The sequence below is a fragment of the Vipera berus genome (assembly GCF_964194415.1).
Source record: "Vipera berus genome assembly, chromosome: 2".
NCBI classification, from domain to species: domain Eukaryota; kingdom Metazoa; phylum Chordata; class Lepidosauria; order Squamata; family Viperidae; genus Vipera; species Vipera berus.
Window position 1 is genome coordinate 201,398,853 of NC_138203.1, and position 22,307 is coordinate 201,421,159.

Below are 22,307 nucleotides of genomic sequence, written 5' to 3' on the forward strand. Positions count from 1 at the left end.
TCGTCTGAGTGCCTGCGCTGGACGACTCAGCAGGCATCGTGCCCCCTTTCCCCGCTTCATCGCAGATGGACTGCGGAGGGGACCGAAGGGGGGAATAACCAAATTTATATAAAAAGGAAGAAGGAGACCCTTAAACTTATTGAGATATTAAATACCTCGGGGTCCTTCAGGCAGAATCGGAAGTTGCCGGTACGAGCTCGCTCATAAGGGTGGCGACGGTTTTACGTCATAATAGGAAGGACGGTTTCTCGTTTATTCTGAGCGACGTACTTCTATTCCCTTCTCATTTCCCCGTTGTAGTTGGACGACTACGTAGTTCGTGTCTGATAATCCTGGGTGTTGTATGAATCCAGCTCCTTGTGGTTGTTACTCTGTGGGGTTATTTGCCCCACACACACACACACACACACAAAGATGTTAAGTAATTGATAAAAGGCAGAGAAATTGAAATAGGAATATATCAAGCAGTTCATTGCTGCCGAGGAAATTAAATTTACTATGTTAAAGAGTTGGTTGTGTGTGTCCACAAATTCATCAGACATTTCAACGAACCCTTGGATTATAAGTGAATCGGTCCAAGTATGTTTTCCACATGTAATCATTGGTAAGAAACTACATCATCCTAACATTGGCACATGTTTTACATCTACTGTTTCTTATCAAGTAAGATGTTAGTTGCCATTACCCAGGTAGGAGAATTATTCAGGTGGTTTCTTTAGTAAGAATGCAGCCTTGATTTATTGGTTATTCACCCTCTCAAACTCCCCCCCCAAAAAAGTTCTATTTTAACTGCATAGATATTTGAAAGAAGCCTGGAAAGGGGCCTGCTTATATGATGAGCAGCACTACATTTACTCCTCCAGGCACAATAAAATTTCAAGTGGTACATTAGTTTCTCCTCCTCCCCCCAATAAATATAATTTTGAGAGGAGCATCTTCTGAAAGACTATTTCCAAATCAAGGAGCAGATTCAGTTCTCTAACATTAAGCCAGTGTTGTTTGGAATCAGAGATCTCTGCCACTTAAACCAACGTTTAAATTAGCTCTCTTAAGCAAAGCAAAAACTACCCCCGAAAGCAGTCCTAAACTACCTCAGATGAATGCCATATGATGTTTTATTATGTTTTTTATCACAGCAATATCACAATTTATGTCCTTACTACTCCCTCTCTTTTATGCATAAGACAGAAAACCCGTTTTTGTTCCAAACTGGAAAATCTCACCTCTTGCTTGATAAATATAGTGCATATTAGTGTCATCAAACATCACCTTCTAGTATTTGTAGAAATGGAGTGTTCAGTCTTAGAGCATTAAATTTCCTTAGGCATATGGAGTGAACTGCAGCAAAAAGACCAAGTCCAGGTAGATCTAGAGGTATTATAAACCCAATACAAGGGATAGCAATCGCTGTCAGCCACGGTGAAGTACTTAGCCCAGATATTGATGAAAATAATCCGATTCCCACCATCACCATCTGGTATATAGTTCTTGTTTAGCAATTACCCTGTTTAGTGTAAATTGGATTTATGACGATAATTTTGCAAACAATCCTTGGATCTATGACCTTGGCAGCCCTGTGAAGCAGAGAAGTTGAAGTGAGTCCATAAGCAGTCCCAATTACACTTAGCAACCACTTAACAACTGAGTTGTTGGGTCACTAAACAAGGATTACTTGTAAGTAAAATTGCCTTTGGATTAAGCACGAGCTGAACAATTTATATTGATATCTCCACAGATGCTCATTGAATTAGTTGTCTTACCACCGTTAGGATGTTTTCCAAGTTCCTGAACAAACCAACTTGATGCTTCCTAGATGTTTCCTAATTAGCTTTCTAGATAAGCCAAAGTTGGCAAGGTATTACCCCCCCCCCCAAAAATAAAAGAATTTAACTATGACTTCCTTTCTGGCCATGCTAACTATATTTTCAAAACATGACTCTTTAAAACAAGAGTATTAAAACATGTTAAAGGCTAACAGACCTATCATATGAACTTTCATAGATCAAAATCAACTTGTTAGGTTTATTAAATACCACTAAATTGCCGTTTTGTGATGTAAATGACTAGGTATGATGTGTTTTCCTATTAGTATGTTAACATAGAATTATAAAATAGTCCATACTTTATTATGTTCAAGTTATTCTAAACATTTACTACCTGTTTTTTCAACTGAACAATTTTAAACAATGATTCTTCTGCACAATACATAGGCTCACAAGACCCGTCAACAGGTCTTTTCTTTTTCAAAAGAACGATTTCAGCTTTCACTTCCAGAAACCATATTTAACCAAGGGCAGTAACTTGCTTAGAAGTGTCTTAAAAGCACCCAATTAGACAGTGGAATCCAAGAAGCAGCAGGGTGATTTCCACTTTGAGAACCTTCTCCAATCATCATGGGATAGGAATTGCAATCATGAGTTACTATATTTAAAATTGGGTAACATGCTTTACATGGAAACATTTTCTAATAATCTATGCTTAAATATGAGATCATGTGGAGAAAAGATGCAAAATGAAGTTGCAGTGTATTATTCAGTTAAAACAGTGCAAGAAAAATGAATTGTTCAAACTAGTGTATCATCTGGCTAATTCATAGAAAAACCTGGCCACTTTTAGTTTATTACTTATGGTTTTTTTTCTTACCAGTATTTTAGCTCACATCAACTTTCTATTTGAAGATATATATTTTTAAATATTTGGAGTTAAATTTCTATTTAGTGTCTATATTTGGAGTTAAATTTCTATTAAAGTGAATATTCTAGTCAACTGACACTAGGGGGAAATGGAGAGTAATAATGGTGCCAATAGTATTTCTTTATAATAGTTGTCCCTATTTGTTTTTTGTAACAATATCTTAAGAAAAGCTCAATTTTTGAAATTTTTCCAGGAAACTGAGAAGTCTGTCTCTATATATTTATAGACTTATATGTAGACTTAAAAATGCCTTGGCTGGGAATTACAAAAGCATTTTTTCCTGCTTCTGAACAGCAGCCCTTGCTACAAGGCCAGGCAGCTACTTGAAATTGAAGGTATCAGCCCACTTCATTCCATGAAAAAGTTTTAAGAATCACCAAGTATGCACAACACTTTAACATGCCCTGTGCACATAAGGACTTTTCTTCCAACTTCATTATTCTGTTACTACTTTATTGAATGCTAAGTAAAAACACTAGTTACAAAGTAAGAGGAAATCACTGTTAATACATGTTTTTGATTTTCACATTTGAGACAGTCAAGTTACAGGTGGTTTGTTGGTATATCCCCATTGTTACACTATTTCCATCATCATTCAACAAATGCTTGATACCAACAATTACAAGTAAGAATTTAATTTCCATTGTAATAGGCTCATTTTTCCTAGCTGTTTAAATATCCCAAGTTCTGGGATCAGAATATATTCAACAAGTATTTGGAGTATTTAGCCTATGACTTATTCACTGCCTTCTGCTCAAACCGAGGGAAAGTAAGCTGCCCAAGAGAGAGTCATAATGTGCATGAGAGACTGTTACTACTAAGAATGGGTACAGAGTATTGAGATTGATTTATGATCTCTCACCAGTTCCTTTCCATTCTTCATTCAGTAGCACAGAAGCAGTAACCTCATATTCTTTTGCTTAAAAGTATATCAAAAAGAAATTTCATCAGGAACATTGAGTATATATAATAATTAAGACTATGCTTAGGTGAAGTTAGATTTAACTTCGCAATCGAGGCTTTCCACTTTAAACATAGAATTAAATGTCAGAAGATCTGTTTCACAGAATAGCTTTCTCCCTAAGTATTTGACAAATGCTAACAGAATTATGGCAGTAATTATTTGCCTTCCTAATACATCACAGATTACCAAATCTGATCCCTTAGATTTTGATTTTTATGTACTGTAATATGTTTCCTGAACTCAGTATTGTTTGGGTCCTTCAAAGGTTCAAAGAGACATAAAAGTTATTTTTTTATTAAATACAACATGATATGTGCTTGCAATACATTTTAAAGTCAATCATCTTCCAAACTTAGTTCACGAGTTTATTATGAAAAATGCTGCAACACCCTCCTGCAGCAACGTCTTACAGAAATAAATTGTTCTTTCAAAGTAATTCACTATGATGAACACATACATGGGACACTTTGTAGAGGAAAAATGTGAGAGAAAAATGGGGTGGGAACAGAGTTCAGATGAAACAATAAGACAATTAAATTAAACTGTTTCCCTAAAAAACAAAATAAGAACACAAATAAGAAAAGTCAGTCTTGGTGCTTATTTAAAATGTTCATTAAGCTTCAATGATAGTTTGCTATTCTTATCTACAATCATGCTGGAAAGCTAAAGCTAAATGGAAAGTTACTTGTAATTCACGAAGTGTTTAAATGTCTACGTATTAATATTTGCAGTCTCTCAGAGAAAGCAAAAGTAACTACAAGTAGAACTATGCCAGAAACTGATCTCTTGACCAACAATGTTGCTTCAAGCATGCAATGAACTGGTTCATTCTAAAGTGGTCATAGTCGCTGACAGACAAGAGGCTTTGAATTTCAATATGGCACATCTTTTGGTCCATGTGAAAACAGGTTTGAATGTTAAAATGTTTTCTGACACTTTGGAGTTACTGTTGCTCTTCCCATGTTCCTTTAGGTCAACACATGGTTCATGGCAATACTGTACAAGTGGAAAATCTCATTACAGAAAGTAGTCTGGGGTGCGACGAGTAACATGTGGTTCACCTCTGCGTGGTGCCGGATCAAACTGCAAACTGGAAGAGAGAATTAGAATTTGTTGATCTCCTGATGTTTTTAAAATAACCTGTAATATATTTCATACTGTTTGAAATTTCAAAGAACACTTCAGGATAATTTCTTCAGAAGGACAGAGAAGCTTTCCTATAATGCCACTAATTGTGGCAAAATAAATGGCAGGAGCCACTTTGGGAGAAAAAGAATTTCCAAAGGAAGCTCTATTCAGGCACAGAATTAATGTCTTGTCATTCACCAAATTTACACAAAAAACAATTCAACCTATTTGTGTGAATCTTAGAAGTAAAAAGATTCCTCAACATACATAGTATTAATATTAACAGAAGCAAGTATTTCTTAACGTAACTTAGGTCTTAAACTTCAAAGAACTTATCCAGAAAAAATTTAAGAAGGATTGCTGTTAAAATTTTACAGTAACTCATGAATCAATGAATACCCCCTGAAATATCCAAACAGAAATGTTTTTTTATTTTAAAACTATGCAAATTTAAAATAAATTTGATATTCCACAAATAATCTCTTCTGAAATACCTGGCAAGACCAGATCAAGCAACAGTGCATATTTATTTCAAGCACAGATGACTTTTTTTCTTTTTTTTTAGAAAGTTTTAACTAGGAAGTATAAATAGTGCACTTTGGTCACTCTCATAGAAATATTTTTAAAATACTTACAATGAGTATTTTAGAGTATCATCAAGCTCCATAATTGCAGCTTGGTTACCACAACGGTAACAATAATTTGGAGCACTAAAAATTGTTACTACATTCCGATCATGACACCAGTTGTATCCCTGAAAAAAGAAATTATGTAATTTTAATAAGAATCCCTTGCAGATAATATAAGCTGTAGTTATAATAAAATATATTGCTGTATTAAAATATATCAGGGTATGATCTGGGTTTGTTTTAAATATCTCAAAACAGTTGAGAGCAAGTCAAAACAAGCTTACCTCCATTACCAGCTGATGAGCCCTTGAAACCAATGTAAGACCATTAGCATGGTTGAAAGTTTCTGAAATATCTTGTCCAAAAGTATAGCCAGCTCCTCGAGGAGAAATACCCCAGCCACCCCGATCGTCAGGATCTGACCACAGCAAATCACACATTGGACCCTAGGAAATATTTCAGCATTATGATTTAGCTAATACAACATAGGGAAACTTTCAAAATGCCAATTGGAGCGGCTAAATATTTTGGAATAGTACGCTTTTATCCCGTGCTGATGGTAAAAATTCTAGTAAAAAATACCAGAAATCCAGAATTTCTGTACTGCTACATTCCCTACGCCTGGGCATTCTTCAAAATTCAATTACAGCTACTTTTCAGGTACAGCTGAATTCAACTAAAGCTAATTCTTGTGAACAACAATACTGTAAGCCATAACAATATTGAAAGACATTGTGGCAATGAATGTACTTCTGGGGAGAAAAACCTGCCAGCATCTCCTTGCCCACACACGAGCCATCTATAGAAAGAAATTTCTTTCAGAATGGTGAAAATATAACTCAGAACAGTGAAAATTAGATAAACACTGTAAGTTTGAGTTGTGATTGCTGACACTAGCAGTCACTTTACCTAACTGGTTTACTTCTTCACTCCAAGGTAGTAAAAATGTTTTGAAATATTTTTTTAAAAAAAAACTTTTTTAAAAAATGGAGACCAGAGGGAACTAAAGATTATAAAGGAGAATACTCCAAGTCAACTCACAATTACAGAATTAAGAAAAATATCTTACCATTGGATATATTTAAAAATGAGGACCTAGAAATTAGTTGTAAGATTGTCTGCCTCTATAGTCAAACTGTATTTAAAATATAGTATGGAAGAGTGAATAAAAATTACAAAAGAAAAAATAATTAAAAGAGTACCATTAGACAGTAACATGCATAAACACAACTGAGAATTCAAATGGCATTAACTTACCTCATGTGGAACTTCTTGGAGACGATCAAGTGCTCTAATATGATCCAGTGTATCTATAGATGGAGAGAGGCCTCCATGTAGACAGAAAATCTGTGAAAGTTTTGAAAACTAGTATTAGAATAACTTTTTCTTAAATATCAAGAACTACAGTTAGCTGAACTTGTTTAATGAAAATTATAGATGATTTTAAAAGGAAAACATCTGATTAAAACATATTGGAACATTCACCCTATTTTGTATTTTTGTTGCTATTAACAAGGTCATATTTTCAGCATACCTGTCCATCCACCAAAGCAGTAAGAGGAAGATAATCAAAAAGATCTGTGAAGTATTTCCAGACATTTGCATTTCCATATTTCCTTAAACACTCATCATAGAAACCATATACTTGGGTGATCTGCCTGCTTTCATGGTTCCCTCGAAGGATTGTGATGCGTTCACGGTAACGGACCTATAAAACAATGTAGTTAGTATAATCAGAGCAATTAAGAGCTTTTCATTTTACATTCCCTACCTTGACTTGTCCCCATCTCTATTAACATATATCTTCCCCTATCATTAATCATTAGTTACAGGTGTATGGAGAAAACATAATTTTCTAAACATCTCTTGAAATCAAATTTTAAATATCTGTATTCCTCCTACCCCAATTTGTTTAGATTGTTAGTATTGATATATAGGGGTGAGGGGGGAGACTATTGAATTTAAATTCAAGAGTAGAATCTTATCAGTCCTAGATCTCTTTTCCATCTTATTGAAATGGAGATACAAACTAAAGAAACATGGAAGTTCTAGCTACAGGCAGTCCTCAACTTACAACAATTGAGCCCAAAATTTCTGTTGCTAAGCTTGACAGTTATTAAGTCAATTTTGCACCATTTTATGACCTTTCCTGCCACAGCTGTTAAGTGAATCACTGTGGTTGTTAAGTTACTAACACGGTTGTTAAATGATTCTGGTTTCCCCATTGACTTTTCACGTCAGGTGGTCACAAAATGGGATCACATGACCTCAGGATACTGCAAGTATCATAAATACGAGTCAGTTGCCAAGCGTCTGAATTTTGATCACGTGACCATGCTTGTAAATGTGAAAAATGGTCATAAGTCACTTTTTTCAATGCTATTGTAAAACTGAACTGTCACTAAATGAATGGTTGTAAGTCAAGGACTACCTGTATATCTAAGCATCTTATTTAGTATGTAGGAGTCTCTTTAAATTACACAATAATATAATTTTCTCCTGTACAATTTTTATTTTGTGCAGAATTTTCAACAGCATTACAATAATTCAGAACATAAACACAAAATAATAAAGTTCAAAATATTTGGAAGTAACCCCAAAATTTTCTGTATGCCTGCTATTTCTAATGCCAACATGTTTTAAATGTATTTTTATTACCTTAAGCGCTACCAGAAGTGTTACTGTTTCAACAGAGTAGTATCCCCTATCAACGTAGTCCCCCATAAACAAGTAATTTGTGTCTGGTGATTTGCCTCCAATTCTGAAAAGTTCCATGAGATCGTGAAATTGTCCGTGGACGTCTCCACAAACTGTTACTGGACATCTTACTTCTTGAACATTGGATTCTTTTGTTAAGATTTCTTTAGCCTGCAACAGAGCAAAAAGTCAGCTTAACCTTAAGTAATTAATTAACATTTCAAAATGCCTAATAACGTATTTGACAAAATAGCATATGTATTATTTATTTCTGCTTCTGAACAATATTTATCATACATACAAGCATAATTCATTTGGACTCCTAGCAGCAAAATACAAAAATGAAAACTAAAGAACAGCATAACATAAACATTATCCTTAAAATTTTCAAAGCCTTTCCCAAATTATTATAACGAGAGACAACAGCATAGGAGTATTGTACTGGTGACAGATTTTAAATGTTTCTCTGGTTAGTTCAGATGAAATGGATCCATCTAGATTTCTGGTGGAAATCTGTTCTAGAAGGTGGGTATTACTGCTGAGAACATTGGACTAGAGAGAGTACCAGATATTTTCTGAATAAACAGAAGCCCAGTCTTGCTAGGATTCAATTTTATCCTACTTTTACCCTTATCCAAATTCTACAACTTCCAGCACCAGGTCAGACCTTACCCTGCACTTGAATGCAGTTCTGAATACAGTGCATTCAGAAAGTATTCAGACCCACTTCACTTTTGACAATTTTGGTATGCTGCAGCCTGATTCTACAGTTGTTGATTCATTTATTTCAAAATCGAAAGATTAAATTCCCCCAATAATTGCCAGTTAGTTATATTTCTGTAAGTAATAGGGTCCTACCTGCAGACAACCCTAGCCATACAGAAAAAAAGATAAACATTAATGTGCTCACCAACTGTAAGACTTGTTCAAATCTCATGTGTCTGAATAACACTCAATTTCTTTCAGTTGATCTCCCCACTCAAATATATGAAAATATTAACAGTTAAACCTATAGAAATAGCTGTTTATTAGAAAACAGAAGGTGATGCAATTTCAGAGAAGTTAGCATAAATGTCTGTCCCAAATACATGTACTTTCTTGACAAAATGAAATGGAACTGTTATTCTTTCTGGTGGAATAAAACCTGGTGTATTTTAGATGAACATGTTCAAGTTTTTTGTACAAACAGTGGCTCAAAAAAGGATGCACTTTTCTCCTTATTATGAGCATCCATGACAAATCCATACAAGAAAGATATAGCACCCTATACATTTGCCCCTGGGAAGGAGAATTATGAAACAGTACTAAATATGGGAATCCTTCAACATATTTCAACATTTTTCCCCAAAGCAACGTAGCTAGAGAATGGTAAAACGTATTACTGTGGTCAGAAGACAAATACCTCAAATACCCACATCTCCACCTCAGCAGTGTTCCCTATAAATAATAATAATTGCATGTTTTTATCATGTTAAAAAAAACTTCAGAAAGATGTAATCACTGCACTGTTACCTGACTTTGGTGGTATATTCAATTTGATAAATTACATATATAAACATTTCAAATGGTGTCTTCTTTTAGAAGAGCTAGAAATTATCATCTCCAAGGAAAAGGCTACCTACAGTATCCATATATATCAAAGTTCTGCTGCCAAACAGTGAAACATCTTCTGTAAATAAATAATTCAGAAATCTTTTCAGTTTGAAAATTACCAATTAAAAATCTGTTTGTTCCAGAGTTCATAGTGAAACTTGTACCAGAGAAAAGATGTACATGTTTGTTCTGTTTCCCTCAAATTATTCAGAAAGAGAACCAAAGGAAGAAAGGAGGCAAACTAAAAATAATCAGACATTGCCCATTTTACACTACTTTCATGAGTACTAAAAAGTTCTGCAGCCAATCTTCCCCATTGGCGTAACATTTCATGTTTTCGCCACTGAATATTGCTACTCAACATGATCCGATATGAAGGAGACTTTGGGTTCAGCGTTGTAGCTGAAATTATTACTTGTGAAACCCCAAAACCAAGTGCTATTAACAGTGCTGAGAATAATAAGAGAACTACTGTGAACCTTCTTTCCTCCTTTAAACCCAGCCAATCCTGAAGAATATTATTGTTGTCTGGGATAGCTTGCACTTTAATTGGTAGGCAACACAAAAGTATTGTTTTTGTATTAAGTCTTACATTTAACAGCATCCAGAAAGCTTTGAGAACTAATGAAGTCCGTTTTAGAATAAGAAATATATACCATATGCATCTAAGACCAGACATCTCTATAAGCACTCCGGTTTTAAAATGTGAAATCTGCTATTGTTTCATAGGCATTATGGCTTAATTCAAAGCCCTTTCTTTCAAATAATTTTCTGCCAACACATTAAAAAAATGAAAGCATTATTAAATACAAAGGTCATATTAACCAATGTTAGTAGTTAAACAAAAATCAGTATTGCAGATCAAAGTAAAATAAATTGAGCCACGCAAATGAAATTACTAACATAACAATTAAAATCACTTTTTAAGCTTAAAAAGCAAGCTCTTTGGTTTTTAACCAGCCCAATCAATAATAGTTTTGTTTAAAATGTAGAACAAGTGTGAAAGCAGAAATGTTTCAGCTTTCTCTTGAGTGCTGCTTAGTTTTTCTCTATTCTAGCATGCAATAAATACATGTCTGCATTCGAATAGAATCTTTTTAGGGCACAAAAACCAAGGGAGGCAATGGGCACATTTAAAATTCTGCAGAATGCCATGATATTTTCACAATATGACTATCATATTCAGGTACCGTATTTTCTGGCGTATAAGACAACTTTTTAACCCATGAAAATCTTCTCAAAAGTCAGGGGTTTAGGGACAGGGCTGGCTGGAAAACCTGGAGCGGATCTCCCATTTGGTCTGCGCAGGGAAAGCGGGACCAATTGGAGAAGAAGCTGCAGTCTGTGATTTTTTACAGGCTGGGGTCTGGGCGTCTTTCCTTCTAAAGTTGAAGAGCAGCTGCAGTCTATCCCAACTTGAAAGGCAGGTGGGGAATGCAGCAGCCAGAGCAGCTGCTTAGCTCTAAAGACACATTTGACTCAGGAACTGGGCGGGCTGGCTGGAAAACCTGAAGCGGATTTCCCATTTGGTCTGCGCAGGGAAAGCTTTAGAGTGAATTAGGAAAAGTTTAATCCACTTGCACTGTTTCATGTTTACATGCTTGATGACAGTCTTATGTTTATAAGTGACAGTTTTCCTACTAAGTACCTGCATGTCATAAGCATTTGAATTAAAATTACCATATTAAAATCAAATCTGGTGTTTTTTAATTTTTATTTGGTGTGCGTTGGAAGAGGGGTAGTCTTATACGGCGAGTATAGCCCAAACCCTATAATTTAACAGGAAATGTAGGGGGTCATCTTATACGCCCAGTCGTCTTATACGCCGGAAAATACGGTACATGCATGGATTACCTGAATACAAACTGATACAGCTACTCTCTGGCACTCTTTAGACAAAGCCTGGCTCTATGATAGTATTATGACTCAGAAATCTATGGAAGCTACTGTAATACAAAGAAAATCTGCAGCATCCAGACCAATAAACATTTATTTAATTATAACTAGGTCACAATTTCTTATCAGCTTCATTTGAAGACCCGTATTTCCAATTGCATAACAGAACCATGAGAAGATGAAAATAGAATTATAGCTTAAGTAATAAAATAATGAAGAAGCAGCAGTTAACATTGCATTGCCAAAACAAAATAGCACTTTGGAAGTTTTCAATTCAGAGACCAATATTAGCATGCATGCAAAGCTGTTCAGTCCGAAATTAAATTACAGTGTTAGTTTTAAATATTTTTGGATATCTAAAAGTCAAGTGAATTATTCTTTGTTTAATATTACTAAGTATTACATTTCAAATAGTTTTCTACAAGAGCTATATTGCCAACACCAGGTGTCTTAATACTGGCAGTAACTGATTTTTTTTAAAAAGCTCATCAATGGTCTACTATACTGTTTGATTATGCTCAATGCTCTACCTATGATAGAAAGGAAGCAAATTCTATACCTGGATTAAAGTACCTCAATATAAATACTATTGGTTTTCTAAAACTTTAAAGAACGGCATACATACAAGAAAGCAAGTTCAGAAAAGCCAGACCCTGAATAAAAATTAGTATTTGCAGCAGTCTAAAAACAGTCGTTTCCCCAAATGTTTTTAATCTACAGGTAGTCTTCACCTGTAACAACTGGCAATTCCATTACTAAACAAGACAGTCATTAAGTGAATTGTCAAGTGACTGACTCCGCTTAGTGATGGCATTTCTGACAATCCCAGTTGATGATGAATGAATCCTACCTGATCGTTAGGCAACAAGCTATCTGGATTCAAGCCACTCTCGGGAGAAGGTAACAATTGCTTCTACTTCGACTCCTTCCATGCACCTATCTTCCCCCATACTGTTAGTGCCACCTGGGCATACTTTTATGCTAGAGCAGCTTGGGTCTGATTTCTTAGGAAATCCAGGTCCTTCTTTTATGATAGAAAGAGCCAGGAGAGGTATGAAAGGTCAATAAGGGGAAAAAGGGCCCAGCTGCACAAAAGGGTCTCTTTTTTCACACGCTGACCTTCTTTCCCAACCCGTACAAGTCCTTCTTTTGTAAGTCCTTCTGGTCAGCTTGCAAGAGAAGGCCCGGCTGCACCTCTGAGAAAGGCAGCCCAGGCCAGTACAGAAGTGACACACAGGTGGTAGGCAGGGCCAGGCAATGGGAGCAGCTGGTGGCAGTGAGTAAGCAGGTAGCTGAAAGGCAGTTGTAAATATGGGTGGGCCCAAATGTTCTTCACTGATTGCAAGGGCAATACAACAACCAGAATTTCAAGAACTTGTCATAAGTCCTTCATTCCATATCATCATAACTTCAAATGGTCACACAATCATCATTTTCAATGTTATGTGACAGTTTCCCAGCCAGTCTTGCAATCTCTCAGTTCTTCTCCCACCTAGCAACATTTAGCTGTGGAAAGGGAAGGGCCCTCACATACCATTCTTGGCCCAAGCCATACCTAGCACACTTTTCCTTATCTGTGCCACCCATTGATTCCCTGACCTGTGCTGCCCACCCACCTTCCCAAAACCACACAGCACCTCTTACATACCCCCATGAACCTTCCCTAACTTGCATGGCCCCTCTTGCACCTTTTCCTACCCACATTGCTTCCCCATACTGACTTTCACACAACCCCCAGCTACCCTTTCTGACCCACACTATTCTACTCATATGCCCTCCCCAATCCACTTTGCACCTCTGGCGCACAGCCACAAACCTTTTCCAATCCCCACAGTACCTCTCACACACTCAGATGTGAGATTTTATGATAGCCTGCCTCTTAAAAGCATTAAATCAAGACCTTGCATAGTTTATTATCAACAGAATGAACAGATTCAATTTTACCACAATATTCTTCAAGCAGCCACTCAAACTGATTAAGCTTTTAAGCTAGAAGACAGAAACATTTGTGCCACCACAACCCCTGCAAATGCCTTCTCAGTAGGACCCACAATCATAAAAACTGGATTGTGAATAGAACTTTTTTGTATCCTTCCACTCCAGACACTATGCTGAATATATAAGCAAGAGGCTTGCAGAAGAACTAGATACCAAAACAAAGAATGGGAAGTTCAAGGCCTAAAATTTGAGCTCAATCTATTATAATGAAAAACAAGAAATTCAAGAAGAAACCAGCTTGGCTGCACAAAAATCTCCCTGACAAACTGAAAGACCAAAAGGACAAATACAAAAAATGGAAAGAGGGGCACATAACTAAGACCGATTATCAGCAGACAGCCAGAACATGCAAAGATGAAGTCAGGAAAGCGAAGACTCAGAATGAACAAAGACGTGCAACAGAAATCATGCATAATAATAAAAAAAAATCTTCCAACATACTAACAACAAGAAAAACATCAAGGAAATTGTAGGTCCACTCAAGAGAGAAGATGGCAAGGAAATAACAGGCAACAGGGAGAAAGCAGAGCTGCTTAACTCATACTTTACATCAGTCTTCAAACAAAAAGAAACCATAGCCCAACATAAAAAAAACTACTGCAAAAGACAAATTAGAAACAAAAATTAAAATAAGCAAGAAAATGGTAAGAGAACACCTATCCGACCTTGACGAATATAAATCACCGGGCCCTGACAGATTGCATCCCAGAGTTCTGAAGGAGCTGGCAGGTGTTATCTCAGAACCGTTGTACCATTTCTTTCAAAAATCTTGAAGCACTAAGGAAGTATCTGAGGATTGGAAAAGGGCTGATGTGGTTCCCATATTCAAGAAAGGCGGGGGGGAAATGGACCCAGGAAACTACAGACCAATCAGTTTAACATCAGTACCTGGGAAGATCCTAGAAAAGATACTCAAAAAACAGATCTGCAAACAACTAGAAGCAAACAAAGTCATAACCAGTAGCCAGCACGGGTTTGTTAAAAACAGATCCTGCCAAAGCAATCTTATTTCATTATTTGATAAAGTGACTAAACTAGTAGACCAGCGAAATACTGTGGACGTAATATACTTACATTTCAGTAAGGCATTTGATAAAGTAGATCACAACCTACTCCTTGGTAAGCTAGAAAAAGGTGGAATAGACAACATCACCACCAGATGGATCTGCGGCTGGCTGACAAATCATACTCAACGAGTAGTCCTCAACGGCACTACTTCCACATGGAGAGAAGTAAGCAGTGGGGTACCACAGGTTTCTGTCTTAGGCCCAATACTCTTTAATATCTTCATCAATGACTTAGATGAGGGAATTGAAGGGGAACTCCTCAAATTTGCAGATGACACCAAACTGACAGGAGTAGCCAACAGCCCAGAAGACAAACTCAGGATCCAAAAAAGATATAGAAAAACATGAACAATGGGTCCTATCCAATGAGCTTCAATGTGGAGAAAAGCAAAGTGTTACATTTAGGCAGGAAAAATCAAAGGTACAAGTACAGATTGGGCGAGACATGGCTTAAAAACAGTAACTGAGAGAGGGACCTTGGAGTCGTAGTGGACAATCACTTGACATGAGCCAGTAGTGTGCAGCAGCAGCCAAAAAAGCTAATACAATCCTGGGTTGTATAAACAGAGGCATAGAATCAAGATCACGCGAAGTATTAGTACCGCTTTATAAAACGCTAGTAAGACCACACCTGGAATACTGCAGCCAATTTTCGTCACCATATCACAAAAAAGATGTTGAGAGTTTGGAAAAAGTTCAGAGAAGAGCAACTAAAATGATCAAAGGCCTGGAGACCAAAACATACGAAGAACGGGCCGACAGTTTGACACCCCTGCTCTAAGACCACCCTCACCAACAGTGACAGGCAAACCACTAGAATATAAACTGACAGCAAACACCACTCCTTACTAGCACTGATGAGGTTACCTAGTTCGGGTAATGAAATGTCTGCAAGAAAACAAGCAAGCTCATAGAGCACCAAGGACCCCTCATGATATAATACATGGAACAGCATTCAAAGGAGCTTTGGTAAATTTGCAAAATTTTAAGATTAACACATCCACATCTACTGAATTTAAATGCCAGACACTCCATGATTGAAAACAGATTATAAATGCTATTAATTCTTTGATGTGTGATAGGATTCAGTTGTCTCATCCTAAAGATGTGTATAGCATATTTGGAAAAGTTAAATCTAATCCATAATTACTCAGCTGGCAATGGCAAAGCAGTCCCGATACATTGCGCGACGTCACGTGACATCGTGAGTTTGACATGTCTGGTCTAAGCAAATGAATTACTGTCAATAAACCGTAAGCATATATCATGAAACACTGAAATACACAAAACCAGAACATCTTGATTTTTATTTGGAATCTGTACCTAATCCAAGGTAAGTCAATGTTTCAGTGAGGTCATATCACAGGGCTTTAATTGCTAACTTAAATGCTGATCCAGTTAATAACACCAAAAAACTCATTACTTCTGATGAGAAGTAAATACTATACACTCCGTTTCACCAGGTTTCTATTAGTACCTAATCCAATTCAGAACTAATTAACAACTGCATATTTAGCTAGTACTGTTACTTATCTTCATATCTAAATTAAAGACATACCAGTACAGAAGCAGTAAGCTATTTTAATAGAAAAGAGAACCAGCATGGAGGAAATGAACCAACTATTATTTTCTTTATTAGCAACTTGTCAAGACAGGAAGAGGAAATATAGTTTATTATATTTCCATGAAATTTAATTTTAATGTATGCCTATTAGTGTACATACAAGATGACAATAAAGGTATTACTCTATTTGCATTATCTGTATCAGTGGGGTAGTATTTGTCATTAATATCAGAATTCAAGTGAAAAATTAAAATCTGTTTAATTTCCTTAGAACAAATCACTATTGTAACTTATATTTATCTTTTAATCCCTTTACCATAAATGTCTGGCTTTTTAGTATAAATAATTCTTCATGCTAAATTTTTTCTATTCCCTGTGTTTTTAACAAAACCTGCCACTTATATTTGTCTACAGAATAAAAAATTCTGAAGCGAAGTCCATTTTCTCTATCCAAAACTTTTTTTAAAAAAAATTGACATTCTACCCTTCCTCCATAATTTGTAATAATCAAACTTTATTTCCTAGAGGATATTATACAGGAATGCTGCACTATGTGTTGAGCACTAATAAGACTGAAATATCATCCGACAGCTTTAAGAACAAGATTTGCCAAAATATTTTTTTAATTTTTTTAAAAGGTAACTCCAAGCAAAGGACAGTGCAGAATGAACAGGACTATAGTCTCAGAAGTATGAATATCACTATAAAAGAAATACACAAAACAAGAGATGACTGCTAACCTGAACAAAAATCTTAGATCAACTAGGGTTTTCTATATGTATGCTATATTTTGTACAAGTTTGACCAATATATCATTATGCATTCCTATTTTATTGGATAAACAATTCAGCTTTATAAAAGCATTTCTTTAGTATAATTCAGTTCTGAATTTTTTAAAACATAAACTGGCAGGAACCTCTAACCTGTGTTTGGTATAATCTGAACAGCCCAAAGGAGTTAGTGAATTTTCCAATAAAATTTAAAAGAATTTCAGGCAGTCAAGTTTGCAAAGCCACAAATTTTACCTGCTATTCTTATTGTATTAGGAAAAAAAAATTTATGATGAATATATGAGATAATGTTTCACTTATTCACGTAGGTATCACTGAACAAGCAGAAAAGCTTCCTGGTCTTATGCCATTCATATCTAATGTTAAAATCATGCTGGCCTTATAGCACAAATCACCACTATATTTATTTCTACAGTTTAACCTCTTGGATTACAGGTAGTCCTTGTTTAGCAATCACATTTGGAACCAGCATCTTTGTTGTTAAATAGAGCAATTCTTAAATAAAACCATGACTATGCTTTCCTCTGATTTGCACATCTACAAGAGTCGTAAATGTGAGAATTGGTTGTAAAGTTACTTTTCATCACTACTTTAACTGCAAACATTCACTAAAGGCAATCAATCACTAAACAAGAACAATCTTAATTTTTCTCTCCAAATTCTTTACTATCAAAGGTAGACTGCTCCAAGTATGGAAAGGAGTTTTTTGCAATATTTAACATCTAACTCTTTAGTAAAACTAGAAAAATAATAGCTTCAAATACTAGTTAAAACCAGCATCTCATAATCTGAGCTGCAAATTCAAGGTATATTAAGACCTTTGAATGTTTTCACAGATGGATACATAACGCAAAAACAACTACAAAGAAAGGATTGGCAACTTTAAAATAAATCCTCCATTACCTGTTTTCCTCATTCTTATTAATAACATGCCAATGTACTGGACAATCTCCAGCCTTCATCCCAAAATTTGTATATTTCAAAACTGAATTTCTACCATTTCTAAAGTTATTTAGTACAGCCAGTCTCTGACTTACAATTGTAACAGAGCCTGCCTACCATTTTATAAGTTGTGATGGTCATAAAACCAACCACCCATGTGACCAACCCAATTTTACAACTTTTGCAGCAGTTGTTAAGCAAACCAATGGTTCATTATGGGCGGTTTTGTCAAAAACTGGAAGTAAATGCCAGTTTTGGGCAAACACCATAATAAAGTGTGGGCACATGACTGTAAGGATTGACAATTGCTGTAAATGCAGGCCAGTTGCTGAGCACGGAACATGCAGTTGCATGACGGAGGCAGCCATCAGAACTTTGGCACTGGGCTGTAAATATCCCCAGGGAGATTTTTGGTAACTACAAATGATTGCTGAGTAACATGTTTAGCATGTAAAGCAGGGGTGTCAAACTGCCGGCCCACGGGCCGGATGTGTCACAAGGAAACCGCGCCCACCCTATTGCCAGCAATGGGGAAAAAGCTCCGATATGTCGTGTGACATCACAAGTTTGACACGTCTGATGTAAAGTGAAAGAACTGAAAACATTTAACACTGCAGTAGTTGCACACCAGGCTACTTTAGTAAACTTATCAAGAAACTGAGCAGTAAATACAGACCTAAGTGGTTTCCTGATAATGGACTTGGCTTGCAGGCTGCTAACTCAAACAATTAAATTTTGTTACCACAAAATTATTACAACTAAAACTGTACTTAAGTTTAAGTTCCTTCCATGGATTCCAATGAAACCTACGACTGAATGTCACACAAATGCTTTTTCAAAAGGCAACTAGACTTTTGAAACAAAGTCCAATTTGCCTTTTGAAAAAGCATTTTGGGGGCAACCATGACCTGGATGACGGAGAATCTCCATAGACAACTACGACTGAGTACTTACAATAGTTTATTTAGTGACCATTTAAAGTTACAACAGCACTGAAAAAAGTGAGCTACAGCAGTTTTTCACACTTATGACCATTGCAGCATCCCCATGGTCACGTGATTTACATTCAGATGCTTGATGACTGGTTCATATTTATGATGGTTACAGTGTCCTGGGGTCATGTGATGCCCTTTTGCAACCTTCTGACAAACAAAGCTAATGGGGAAGCTAGATTAACTTAACAACTGTATTACTAACAACTCTAACAATTTAACAACAGCAGTGATTCACTTACCAAATGTGGCAACAAAGGTCATAAAATGGGGCAAAACTCACTTAACAAATTTCTCACTTAGCAATGTACATTTTTGGCTCAATTGTGGTTGTAAGTCAAGGACTGCCTGTCGTTTATATCAAAAATCACTGCCATTGATGGTTAAATATTTTTTTAAAAACCTTATGAATCTAATGAAAATTACCAAATCAGTATTTAAGTCTCATCAGATATATTTCTAGCCAAAACGTACTTACCTAAAACCATAATCCTAAAATTAAACTTGAATTAAATAATTATTTAATTAATTCGTATTTCATCTTTTTTATTTTTGCAAATACTTCAAGGCAATGAACATACCCAACATCCCTTCCTCCTCTTACTTTCTCCACAACAACCCTGTGAGGTGGTTTGGGCTGAAATTGTGTGACATGTATAGACAAGACACAGGAGTCAATTTAGAAAAGGAAATACAACGTGCTGAGAAAAACTGTTCTTTCTCCTGCTGTCATTTAAATTTAATGTAATGTTACTGTAATAAATTATTTGAATACCATTCGTTAATGTAATTTAACAAGTGGCAAATGCATCATTAAAAAAATCAATTGCATTTTAGTACGAAGGAATTTGACCACAAATGTTACAATCCAATTTAACTGATTCATCATTACATGCTACTGCAATACAAGAAAATACTCCCTAGATCAGGGGTCTTCAAACTTGGCCCTTTTATGACTTGTGGACTTCAACTCCCAGAATTCCTCAGCCAGCAAAGCTGGCTGAGGAATTCTGGGAGTTGAGGTCCACAAGTCATAAAAGGGCCAAGTTTGAAGACCCCTGCCCTAGATTCCAGGGCGATTCACTCCCCCCCCCCCCCATGCTTCTCCCATTATTCCAACAATGCTTTTCTACGTGTTTATTCAGAAGTAAGGTCGATTAAGTTCAGTGGAATAAAATACCAAGGAAGCGTTGTAAAAATTACAACCAACGATCATTCTGACCGCATAAATTAATGCTGAACCCTCTCGATCCAAGGTTGGAGCTGCCGAGAGCGAACAAATACATTTTGCTCCTCTCTTTGCTCCTCGCCGGCATCTTATTAAACCTTTCCTTCTCCATCGCTCGCCCGTGGAGCAAAACCCGCTTGACGAAGCACAAGGGACTTCCTAGCGGCATTATTTTCGGAGAAAGGCGCCATTTTAAGAGCTAGTGAGGGGGGGAGGAGGAGGAGGAGCGGGCGATGCGACAGGGGGCGCCGGGCCGGCGGGGGGAAGCGATCCACTGAGCCACACGGGCTACTCCGCGAGTAAAGGCCTCGGCGGTGCCCCGCGGGGCCTGTAGAATGGGCAGCCTGGCCGCCAGGAGCCCCGTTTCTCTACACCGCACCTGACGGGGACACACCCCGCTCTGCCTTCCCTGGCTAGATGTACTCCCGCTTCCGCCGCCGCCGCCGCCGCCGCTTCTCCTTTCATGCCGGCGGGACGGCGCCCCTTGCGGTGGCTCTGAAGTCCGCGCTCGTCCCAGCGCCCTCCCGGCCCGCACCCGCTTCCCACCTCTCAGCGAAGCCCTCCGCGATCAATGGCCCCGCCGCCATCCCCGATCCCCCTTCCGGACCTTGCCGGATCGCCGGCGCCTTTCTACCGAGGCTCCTCTCCCCAATTGTCGGGGGAGGGGGCTCTTCGCTTTCCCACCACCACCCCCGACACGTATTTCTCTTCTCTCCCCCCTCCCCCTCCTCCCCAGCGGGGTCCTGGGGTCTTCCCCCGCTTCCCGCGGGATCGCCACCGGCTGCCCACCTTCTCGCACAGGCTCTTCACTTGCCCTTCCGAGAGCTGCTTGCATTCGTTCAGCTGCTCGACCCACTGGTCGAGCTCCTTCGTGAAGACCTTCTCTTCCATCGTCGCTGCTCCCGCCGCCGCCGCCGCTTCCTGCCTGCCTTCTTCGCTCCCTCGCCGGCACCCACCACCCCTGCCCCACCTCCGCCCACCCTTCTCCCTCCCCCTCGCGGAGATTAGGGGAGGCTGCTACTCGTCGGGAAGAAGTGAGGGCTGGACGGAGGAGGAAGAGGAGGAGGAGAGAGACATGCACAGCGGAATCTCTCCCTCCCGGGCGACGGGGAGCGGCGGCAGCGGCTGCTTCTCCACGCTCGCCGATCCGGTCCGCTCTCCGTGTAATGGCTGCCGCGCCTTGACGTCACCCCCACACTTCCCACCCTCCTTAGACCAGCTCAGGCGCACCAGACGGCGCACATGCGTCCTTACAGTCAAATGGGTGGTTCTGCCCTAAGCGCCCCACAGGAAGCCTCTTCGAGCATGCGCACAAGCCCCATGCGCGGCGGCGCAGCGATGTTTCAATGAGTTCCTCCGCGCGTTCGAGAGAGTGGGGTAAGATTTCCAGGGAGTGGAGGGGGTGGGTTGCGTCCTGGTCGCGTGCCAAGAAAGGTAACTCTTCTTTGACATAAATCAAACGTACGGGAATCGCAGTTTAGGTATAGAAAGGGAGGTTCATTCTAATTCTTGCAAAAAGTTCGAGTCAAGTTTGGAGGGAGATGCTTTTTGCAAGATGCTATATTTCTCTTCTATGTCGTGCCCGTATCTCAACTTCAGAAATCTGACTCGTCCCCGGCAATTTTCTTTCTGTGCCATTTCGGTAGATACTTTTCACTAAAGGCAGGAGACACTGAAGCTGAAGCGCAAAAAGCCCGCAGTTTAGCGGACGGGCGTCAGGTCGAAGAGAAAAACCTCGCAAACCCATTTCCCAAATGGATAGATGTCAACGTAATAAAAATTATATCCAAGATATATCTACTACATTGAAATTGATGTTAGCCGGTGCCCTCCAAAGATCAGGTGCGACGTGTTCAACAGTTGATAAAAAAACACTGGGTAATTTTTCAACAGTTTCAAATGACTAAGATGACCCTTCGGTATAAAGCCGTGCTCTCGACGTCTCTACTGGATTATAGCTCCTATGATTAATAATTCTGCAACAGCATCCTTTGGCATTCCCAGTCACCATGGGATGAATATTATGGTTCAGCATTCTGAAGCTGTTGGGAACAAGTTTAGATCCAAATGTAACCAAAGTAACCAACCTTTTACCACTCTTTATTTTAAATAAACCTAGGGCAC

At 38.1% G+C, this 22,307-nt stretch overlaps 1 protein-coding gene across 1 annotated transcript; it reads right to left on the reverse strand.

Moving 5' to 3' along the window:
* Positions 1 to 3,936: 3,936 nt before the first annotated feature.
* On the reverse strand, positions 3,937 to 21,360 carry PPP2CA (protein phosphatase 2 catalytic subunit alpha). The gene is made up of 7 exons (XM_081321642.1): positions 20,973 to 21,360; positions 8,074 to 8,283; positions 6,950 to 7,123; positions 6,673 to 6,762; positions 5,700 to 5,861; positions 5,422 to 5,540; positions 3,937 to 4,748 (listed from the first exon to the last, which is right to left on the reverse strand). The coding sequence occupies exons 1-7, from the start codon at positions 21,072 to 21,074 to the stop codon at positions 4,676 to 4,678; spliced, it is 930 nt and encodes a 309-aa protein (XP_081177768.1). The 5' UTR covers positions 21,075 to 21,360; the 3' UTR covers positions 3,937 to 4,675.
* Positions 21,361 to 22,307: the final 947 nt, after the last annotated feature.

Coding starts and splice junctions, on each gene's coding strand:
- PPP2CA (XM_081321642.1), bottom strand. CDS start 21,074: ATGGAAGAGAAGGTCTTCACGAAGGAGCTCGACCAGTGGGTCGAGCAG. Junction 8,284..20,972: donor TGAAGAGCCTGTGCGAGAAG/GTGGGCAGCCGG, acceptor GCTCTGTTGCAG/GCTAAAGAAATCTTAACAAA. Junction 6,763..6,949: donor CTGCTTTGGTGGATGGACAG/GTATGCTGAAAA, acceptor AAACTTTCACAG/ATTTTCTGTCTACATGGAGG.